This window comes from Sciurus carolinensis, chromosome 1 (assembly GCF_902686445.1).
Source record: "Sciurus carolinensis chromosome 1, mSciCar1.2, whole genome shotgun sequence".
NCBI lineage: Eukaryota > Metazoa > Chordata > Mammalia > Rodentia > Sciuridae > Sciurus > Sciurus carolinensis.
The window spans coordinates 94,841,965-94,852,086 of NC_062213.1; the positions used below are offsets into that span (position 1 = coordinate 94,841,965).

Below are 10,122 nucleotides of genomic sequence, written 5' to 3' on the forward strand. Positions count from 1 at the left end.
TCATGCCCAAAGTCATGGAGGATGTCGTGCTGCCCTTGGGGGGAGAGGAACCTAGCATGGCGCGGGCCATGGTCCGCAGCATAGGGGGCTTTACCCTGGGCTTGTCCTTGGCCACAGCCTACGGGCTTCTGGAGCTCCTAGTGGAGGGGCATAGCCCCTGGGGCTGCCTGGTGGGGACTGTCACTTTGGCTGCCTTCCTTAGCCTGGGCATGGGATTCTCCCGGCAGGTCCGAACCACTGTCTTCCTGATGCTTCCCCAGGCCTTCTCCAGTGAGCCTGACACCCAGAGGGAGGGGCAGGTCCCGGGGTCGGGGGGCTGAGGAAGTCTTCTGAAACCTACGCGAGGGACTTGCTTCCATGTCTGGGTTGGGGTACTGGCTGTGATGGCGCTTTCTCCCCAGAACAGGGACAGACGTTGCTGCTGTTGGCTGCCTTTGGGTTGGTGCTCCAGGGCCCTTGTGCCAACACCCTGCGCAACTTCACGAGGGCTAGTGAGGCTGTGGCCTGTGGTGCAGAGCTGGCCCTGAACCAGACTGCTGAAGTGCTGCAGCGGGCCAAGCAGCCCCTTGTCAGTAAGACCTGCCCCCTCTTCCACTGGCCCCCACGTCCGCCTCATCTTGAGTCCTTTGGTCTCATTCCTCTCTGTTGATATGACAGTCTAACCTCAAAAGTCCTAGGCCTGGAAAGGGACTTCTGGGCCCAGCCAGACCCTCTTTCCTTGCCATCGGCCTCCTGCACTGCCGGGTGAACTCTCCCAGAACCCAACAAGCAGGTTCCTCAGGCTCACAGCCCCCTCTCTACTCCCTACCCCAGGGCAGTGGCAAGAACCAGCCCCCAGTGGAGGAGGTGACCCCACAGTGCTCTTGTCCTTTGTCCCTCAGGTGCCCTGAGCAAGATTAAAGCTATGGCCCAGAGGGCCAAACTGGTGGCTGACCGGGTCCGCAAGTTTTTTCGGTCAATCATGGATGGCGTGAAACACGTAGGTGAGCACATTAGCATATCTGTTTTTGGAGGTCAAAGTGCACCCAGACTCTTCCCCTCAGTCCTGTCCAGACCTGTTTGGGTCTCCCTGGGTGCTAGTTAGTACTTACTGAATATGGCGCAGCCAGGCCCCTGAACATAGGCCTCTCTAGTTTTGGGTGCTGGTTGGTTACTTGTCCCCCAAATCCCTTAGAAGAAACTGTAGGACTCCCGCTCTGGTACCAACCCCCCCAGCCAGGGCCCTGCGGAATGTGTGGTATTGGCTTCTACACATTGGTGACGTGTGCAACTCGGAGCTGGGCAACCCTTACCAGAAGTGCGCGCGGGTTTTTGATGACGCCAAGGACAGCTGCATGAAGGTCATACCACAAGCTTACCACCTGTGTTACGTGCTCATGCCCTTCAAACTGGTGCTCTGTGGACTTGCCAGCTGTGAGAAAACCAGGCACTCACCAGAGGGGAGGGACGAACAAGGAGGGAAGAGTGAGAACGTGAGGGTCCTGCAGGAGGGTGGCCCAGGGTGACCAATAGGGAGCAAAAATATGGAACCAATAAGGATGCTGGGCTTGATATGGGACCAACATTAGGGGAGGGGACAACAGGGCGAGGCTAAAAGATTTTGAACAAATGTGGAGGCTAATAAGTAAAGCAAGACCCTGTGAGAAGAGGGTCCTTAAAGGCGGGAGGAGCAGGCTGTGTCTCTGCCCCTCCTCTTGATGCTCAGTAATCTCTGGCTCTCAGTGGTCCAGGTGTTCTGCGTCATTCCCAACTACATCCAGCCCTTCTTGCGCAAGACCATCGGCACCCGTGAGTGACTCCCTCCTAGCGTGCATGGCACCCTCCTCAACCAGGTGAAACCACTTCAGTCCCGTCTCCCGGTCCGTAAGCGGAAATCCAAGAGCAGGAAAGGCCCTCAAGAGGTTACCCAGGCCACACTGTCTATGCTTTACAGATAGGGAAACTGAGGCCCAGGAAAGGGGAGGATGTTAGAGCAGGGGCTGGGCACAGGATCAGGGCCACCTGCCCCCAAGCTCAGGTCATGGAGATTATTGGTCATGGAGTTGATTGTCATGTGCCAAGTGTAACATAGGATGCTGAGCACACAGCAGCCATACACAATGCTGAGCACACAGCAGTCATACACAGGAGCAGAGGCTCCATTCCCCTCGAGGTCCAAGCCCTGGCTTGGTTCTGGCTGGTCTTTGAGCGCTGGATGTGACAGCACACCAACTGCTCCATGTAGTTCTGCCTCCCACCCCCAAATGTCCCTGCTAACATCTCCCCTGGTCCTGCTGGCCCCAGCTGTAAGGAAGATGATCAACCGTGTGCGACGGGAGTTCGAGTTCAATATGACAGCCACCCACCACTTCTCTGTGGATCTCAATGCCTCTCGGAGTCTGTCCCAGGTGGCTCTTGACCTCCAGGAGGCTGTCAGCATGAAGCTGTATCGTGCCCGGGAGGTCCTAGCTCTGATGGGCTACACCCTGCCTCTGCTGCTGCTGCTTCTCTACCTCCAGTGAGGGGCTGTTGGGCTGTGGGACCAGCTGGACCATGGCATTCTGGGAGGCTGAAGGGGCAGGTGTGATGGGGTCCCTGGTGGATCTGGCCAGGGGTGCTGGGGGATCTCATGTGTGCCTCACCCCTAGAGCCCTGTTTTACCGGTACTGTTACCTGAACTGGGACAATTTTGACAACGTGTACATCACCAGCCATTTTCTGCGCATGGAGGCTGTCCGCTCCATGGCTGGACTGCCCACAGTGCTACCGCTCAGTGCTCATGAGGCCAGCTGCTACATCCAGCCAGGTGAAGGCCCTGAGGACAGGAGGAAAGGGGCTCTGAGGGAGGCCAGGACTTTCCCCAACCCCACAGCCCTGACCCTAAGTCCCAAGCACAATCAGGGCTTGGGCTGGGTGAGGGACAGGACCAAAGGAAGAAGAGACAACTCAGAGTTTAATGTCAGGCTGAGAAGGACAGAACCTTGTCCTTGGGGAGCCCTCAGTCTAAAAGGGGAAGGTAATCACTATGGAGAATGCAAACCGAGAGAGAAGAAAGGGGATGCTTCTGGGAGCACATGGAGGTCAGGATGGCGGGATGGCCCAGTGGGGAGTGGTTGTAGAGAGAGGGAAGGAAAACTGGGGAGACTTCCTGGGGTGAGAGCAGGAAGTGAGAAGGTTCCTACAGAGAGAAAGGCTTCCTGTGAGGTGGGAGCAAGTGGAGGGGAGGATCCTGAAGACTAGATGGGCCACTGGGTCCCTGTGGAGTGCTAACCACAGAGCCCCTGCCCCTGAAGAATGTCTCTTGCCCCTGGTCCTCACAGCCTCTTTCCTTTCCATCCTCCGCCTGAGCAAACCGACTCAGGCTCGATAAGGCAGGAACCCTCCCCAGGATCTGGGGTCTGGCGAGTGGGAGAACTGGGGAGAATCTTCTGACCGCCTCCCACCCCCCCCAGGCTCCATCTTTCTGTCCCGATGGGAGCGGATTTTTTACGTCCTGGAGACCTTCAACCTCATTCGCCACCTCCTCCTTGTGCTGCTCCTGGTCTTCCTGGACTATTCTGTCTTCTGGGTGCTTGACCTGGCTCGGTACCAGCTGCAGGGGGAGATCGTGGCCCGCAGTGAGTGCCTGCACCTCTTCCTGCTGCCACCCACCACAGTGTTCCTGTTCTTGTGTCCTCCTCAGCCTCCCTGCACCTTTTCCCCTTCCCTGCTTTCTGTCCTGGGGGATAATCTGGATGTCGCCATGTCCCGACACTCACGCTCTTCCAGTTCTAACCTCTGCCCCATAGCCCCTGTATCCAGGTTGAGGTCATAACATTACAGAGTAGCTAAAGACACAAACTCTAGCTCAGAATGAACTGGGTTCAAATCCTAGCCCTGTCCTTTTTCAGGCAGTGACTTCACACAAATTTCTTAAGCCTTCAAAGCTTCAGCTGATTAATGGGATGACAATGGCTCTCTGGGTCGCTGAAGTAGTTTGTGGGACAGTGTGTGTTGACTGCCTGCTAGACCATGGATTGAGACTGTGCCAGCTGTGGTTATGGCACATACCTGTAATCCCAGTTACTCAGGAGGCTGAGGCAGGAGGATCGCAAGTTGGAGCCAGCCTTAGCAACTTAGTGAGACACTGACTCAAAATAAGAGATAGAAAGGTCTGGGGATGTAGCTCATTGGTGAAGCAGCCCTGGCAGCATCAGTTCCCCCTACTAGAAAAAAAAAAAATGGCCCCAACTACCGTGAGTGTCCCTTACACAATACCTTTGTGCCAGGCCCTGTGTTAGTGTCTATAACCGTGGAAGGGACTGGCTATACCGGGAGTATTTACCGTGACCTGGTGTCAGCATTTGATGTCCTACAACAAGGCAACATCAGTATCCTGTCCCGGCGCTGCCTCCTGCGTCCCTCAGAACCGGACACCACTGGTTATGTAGTCATTGGTACCCCACCCGAGGACCCTAGGGGGCGGACAGTACAAACTGCTGGGGATCAGGAGAGTGGAGTGTGGCTGGCACCTAGTGCTGCAGCAGTGTATCCATGCCTGCTGTATTCCCAGGTGCCACATACGGCCTGTGCTTCTTCGTCACCCTATTTGGTAGCTATGTCAGCCGGCTGCGGCGGGTCATCTGTGCCTCCTACTATCCATCCCGGGAGCAGGTGAGGAGTCCACAGCCATGGCCAGTGCCTGTTTCCTCCTCCAGGTGCTAAGCTAGTGGCTGTATGTCTTGGTGTTGGGGAGCTCTGAGTCCTCCAACAGTTCAGGTCCTCTTTCCTTTGGTTGAACCCCAAAGCCAACGACCTGCACTGGAGGTCTCTGGACCCCAGATGGGGCTGAGGGAGATGGTGTCTCAGGGTTTCCTGAGACAGAGCTTGCCTCCAATGTTAAAACCATGGGGAAGTTGGCTGTGGTGGTGCACGCCTGTAATCCCAGTGACTCGGGGGGCTGAGGCAGGAGGATCACAAGTTAGAGGTCAGCCTGGATGATTTAGCAAAACCCTGCACACAATAAAAGGTAAAAAGGGCATAGGTGCAGCTCAGTGGTAGAGTACCCCTGGGTTCAAAACCCAGTACTGCAGAAACAAAACAATAGCCAGGGCAGCAGCACACACCTGTAATCCCAAGCTACTCAGGAGGCTGAGGTAGGAGGATTGAAAATTTAAGGCCAGCCTCAGCAATTTAGTGAGACCTTGTCTCAAAATAAGATTTAAAAATCAAAGGACTGAGGATGTGCCCTAGTGGTAGAGAGTCCCTGGATTTGATAACTAGTACTGAAAACAAAACAAAAACAAATAAACAAAATTGACAGGAGATAGGGACAGTGTTGGCATGTTGAGGTTTGAACAGAATCCTGCCATTTGTCTACTCATTTACTAATTATTTACTGAGCATCTACTGTATGCCAGTCACTGTGTTGGTCTACAAAGATGTCAAGATGAACCAGTTGGGAGCTCAGTGTCAAGGCAGGCCATAGAGGCTTCTAACAAGACATTATAATTTAAAAAGAACTTTTATTAAGAAATGAATCGAGAGGTATAGAAATCTAGAGGACAGAGTGGGTAATCCCACCTGGGGAAGTCCAGAAGGCTTCTCAGAGGAAGAGGCATTTGATCCAAGCCCAGAGGGATTCATAGGAGTTGGACAAAAGGGAAAGATAGGAGTGGGAATGGGTTCGGTGGGCTTGTCAAGCAGAAGAGCAGGATCAAATGGGATCCCATCCATGATCTCCCCCATCAGGAAAGAATCACCTACCTCTACAACATACTTCTACATCGTCGAACTAACCTGTTGATTGCCCTGCAACGGGCAGTGAGGCGGCGGGCAGCTGATCAGGGTGCCGTGAGTGTCCTCCAAGTGCTGGCCATCCGGTAAGCCCACTCTGCTTCCCTATAGGGATGTGCTGAGAGTGAACAGAAAAAGACCCAGAGGTCAGAATGGATCACTGTCCTCCCCAAGTGGCAAGAGGTTTGGTTGAAGAAGGAGAATTAAGGATGAGGATTTCTAGGAGTGGGGAGTGAAGGGAGGAAGAACAGGGCAATAGAGAAGTTGTGGCTACAGTTGGAGGGATGAAGGTTAGACTGCAGGAAATCCTCCCCATCACTTGGGGATTGGTACTGGTGTGGGTGGGGGGCAATTAGGCTGGCTGTTCTAGTGTCCTTGACCCCTTTTCTCAGGTGCCCGTGCCTGAGTTTTTTTGTCAGTCAATTTCAGCTGTGTCAGGCCCGCTGCCTGGGCTGTGGGCAGCCCCAAGATGAAGGGGATACGGAGAACTTTGTGTACTGCAGTACCCCAGGCTGTAGAGGTGAGACCCCTGGATAGTGTGCCACTCCCAGCTGGGACTTCCCTTGTATATGACACATCAACTATGGTCCTTCTTTTATGGACTTCTCTCCTACCTCACCTTTTGTACCTCTCCCTTCAATACTCTGCATGATCTCATTTACATAGAGCCTCAGGTAGCTCATTTTCCCCATCCTCGCCCTGATTTTGGGGGTATGAACAGGATTCATAGGCAGTGGGCACTGCGACAGTTCTGCAGTGTGTACACATGACAAGGACAGTTCCTCAGGAGTGGGACAGGAGAGGCAGGTGCTGGAATCAGGGAGCAAGGCAGGTTGGGGCCAAGTTCATGGTCAGCTCCCCCCCCCCTCCGTCTCCTCCAGGTCTCTACTGCCACGTGTGCTTCCGTCTTCTGAACAACACCTGCTGGGTGTGTGCATCCCCGTTCTCCTACCAGGGGGACCTGGACTTGGAGCTGTGAGCCTTCCTGTGACCGGGGAGGCTGGAGTCTGTGGGAATAGTGGGAGTAGCCACCCTTCCCCAGATTATCTGTGGGACACTGAGATGGGAGGCTTTTCCAGGGACTCCAGTGACGACGAGAGCCCCCGGCTGTGGCAGGCTGCAGCCCAAAGAAGGGCCCTGGAGCAGAAGCCTATAGTGCAGCAACAGATCCAAGAAGAGCTGGACAGGAACCTGTTAATGGAGTCCAGTTCTGAGTCTAGGTGAGCCAGAAGTGGAAGGAACTGGCACCTGACAACTGGAAGCTTAAGCAGGTCTTGTCACATTTACAAAGGGCTTCTTGGGGGCCTGGACCTGTTAGGCTGGAGACAGAGATGAGGGGAGAGAAAGGAATTCAGGCTCACTGGGTGCCTGCTCTGGGTCAGCACTCCTGCTAGGTCAGTACCATGTGGTGTGGGACAACAGGGTGGACAGCTCCTTGATAAAGGAGTGACACTCTATTGGAATGGGGATATAGTAATAAAGGCTTCATGGGGGGATTGTGTATGTGTGTGTCTGGCAGCAGACATCAGAGAATGAGGCTGGAAGTCCACTACATGTGGAGGCATGAATAAGGGCTTCACTTGCCATTTGAAGATCTTAAATTGGGCCAGATGTGGTGGTGTAAGCCTGTAATCCCAGTGACTCGGGAGGCTGAGGCAGGAGGATCTTGAGTTCAAAGCCAGCCTCATCAACTTAGTGAGGCCCTAAGCAACTCAGTGAGACCCTTTCTCCAAATAAAATATAAAAAGGGCTCAGTGATTAAGCAACACTGAGTTCAATCCCCTGCACAAAAAAAAAAAGGAATCTTAGGTGGAAAAATGAAGAAATGAAGTGTTCTTATTTGTCTTTTAAGACCACAAGCTAGGCAGAGCAGAGTCTGGGGAGGAGACTGTCTCAGTCCAGGAGAAGCTGGCAATGGCCTAAGGATCAAACATGCTGAGAATGTCCAGGATCTAAGCTTGGGACACGGCAGGTGTTAGGGCAGGAGGAGAAATAGGATCTGGAGAAAGAGGACAGGCCCAGTTTGAGACCTGTGAGGGCATGCAGCTGGAGGTGCCCAGGGGACAGCTGAAAAGGGCAGGGCTCTGGGCTGGAGGTGTCTCCTTTGGGGCTATTGATTTAGAGACTGTAAGAGAGAGAGTGAGTTGTTATCCAGAAGGCATGGCTGGAGAGAAGGGGACAGGGATAGAATCCTAAAGGACTCAATCACAAACCTAAGAGGGAAGGTTCTCAAGAAAGTAGGAGAGCCAAGCACATGGAAGGCCATGAAGTGATCCAGGAGGGTGAGGACTAAAGACTGGCCATTGAATTACAGTTGAGGAATCACTGATGTGGCGAGTGGGAACATTTCCCATCCTCTCCACCCTGGATTGGGGATTAAACCCAGGGTCTCATACATACCAGGCAAGCCCTCCACCACTGACTCACATCCCCTGACCTAATGGGAACATTTTTCACGGTGTTGGGAAGCCAAATTAGATCATGATGGTTTGAGGGGTGACTGAGAAAGGACTCACACACACAGGGTATGTGCTTCCTGCTTCACATTTGCCAGTTTAATGACTCCTTTAATATAAATGTTGTAGTTAAAAAACAGGACGCTTGCTGGGCAAGGTGGCACCCCCCTGTAATCCCAGTTACTTGGGAGGCTGAAGCAGGAAGATCGCAAGTTCAAGGCCAGCCTTGGCAATTTAGCAAGACCTTGTCTCAAAACAAAAAAATAAAAAGGGCTGGGGATGTCTACTGCAATCCCAGATTCAATTCACAGTACTGGGGAAAGAAAGGAAGAAATTTTCTATATCTAAGGACAAGGAGACTGAACATTTAGGAAGTGGAAAAGAGAGAGTATCGAAGAGGAAGGGATGGGATTTAGGACAGGTGGGTGACTGGGGCCTCAGGAGTGGGTCCACACTAGAGTGGAGAGCGGAGGTCCCTCTGTGCAGAGTTGAGCCTGCTCCAGCTGGGTGGCCTTGCTTTTCGCTGGGGAGTAGGAGGCAAGGGCACCTTCTGGGAGCAAAGGGGTGACTGAGAGTGGAATAAAGGTTTCAAGGAGTGGGTGGTGAAGACTGAAATATTTGCTATGGGGAGTATGCAAAGAAGGCCCCTGGGAGATCAAGGGATTTCCAGTGTTAAAGGTCCAGGTTTTGAAAACCATAACCTGAAATGACTGCTCCTGTGTTCCTAGTCATGTGGTTTCTCTGATAAATGTGGTAGCCATGAATAGGATTCAAGGGTTGTGGGTTTTTCCTGGGCAGGTTAAGAGAAGGACAAGTTGAGAACAGGGACGTCTTCAGTAAGTGTCTGAGATGACTGACCTTGGAGAGGTGAAGAGCTGAGTCTTGGTGAGATGCTAGAGCAGGGGCAGTGTCGAGGAAGGAGAGCTGGCCCGACAGGAAGCCCTCAGAGAGTTGGCAAGAGCCAGGCAGAATTCTGGGACCTACCTAGTTAGTGGCCCAGGTTGGGGAGGATGTCTGAGAGGGAGTAGAGGTGAAGGTTGTTAAGGCCAAGGTTAAAGACTGAAAGTCCAGAGAGTGAGATGGGCCCTCCTATGAGTCTGCTAGACCACAAACACAGCTAAAGTCCAGTGCTGGCATCCTGGATGCATGCTGGAGGTATCTGGGAGGCCTGGCTGTCACAGAGCCAGTGATAGAGTTGCTGTGACAGCCAGGGGCTTTACAAAAAACACTGTGGGCCCACTGGGTTTGAGAAGGCTAAGCTGCCTCCACTTGGGTGGAATGCAAAGAAAACTGTCTCGTGGGCACATTCCAGTGCAAATGGCGCAGTGAAGGTCGTGATGAGCCGAGCAGTTGAAGAGGAGGCAAAGCTTTCTTTTAGAGATGCCAGAGGGCCCAGGAAAGTTAAAAACTGGATCAGCAGGGGGGCAACTGACCCTTGAGCAGGGGTGATCCCTAGTGGTTCCGCCCTTACTAGTCAGTTGGTCTCAGCCAAATCACTGCCCACCTGTCCCTCAGCATCAGTCTAAAGTTAGATTCCAAGCCATGGGCTGGTATGCCTCACGGGTGCAAGAATGGCAGGTGAACAACAGGAACAGGATCTGAACAGATGGGGCAGGGAGCAGGTGATCTATCACCTGTGAAAACAACACTGGTGATAGGGCTGCCCTGCTTGCTCATCCTCCTTAGTGACCTGGATGAAGAGAAGGGGGGCTCAGCAGATGAAGCACACTCAGCAGCTCCTACCTGAAGCCCATCGTTCTGTTGGTACTCCCATGCCCTCTGGGCCCCACAGACCACCTGAGAAATTCTTTGTTCCCAAAGCAGCCCGTCTCAGAACCAGAGGTCCTCTCTCACCTCCCTCTCCTCCTGATCTCTCCCACCCGCCCCCAAAATAAAGGAACCAAAAGTAGAC

At 53.3% G+C, this 10,122-nt stretch overlaps 1 protein-coding gene across 1 annotated transcript; it reads left to right on the forward strand.

Moving 5' to 3' along the window:
- Positions 1–2: 2 nt before the first annotated feature.
- Dcst2 (DC-STAMP domain containing 2) lies at positions 3–10,116 on the forward strand. The gene is given in 16 exon segments (XM_047545489.1): positions 3–270; positions 402–572; positions 882–983; positions 1,216–1,413; positions 1,723–1,788; positions 2,284–2,497; positions 2,628–2,785; positions 3,432–3,596; positions 4,248–4,415; positions 4,532–4,632; positions 5,710–5,840; positions 6,147–6,274; positions 6,636–6,729; positions 6,834–6,974; positions 9,897–9,915; positions 9,917–10,116. Coding segments are annotated over 16 exon segments (2,313 nt in total). The 3' UTR covers positions 10,106–10,116.
- The last annotated feature ends 6 nt before the right edge of the window (positions 10,117–10,122 follow it).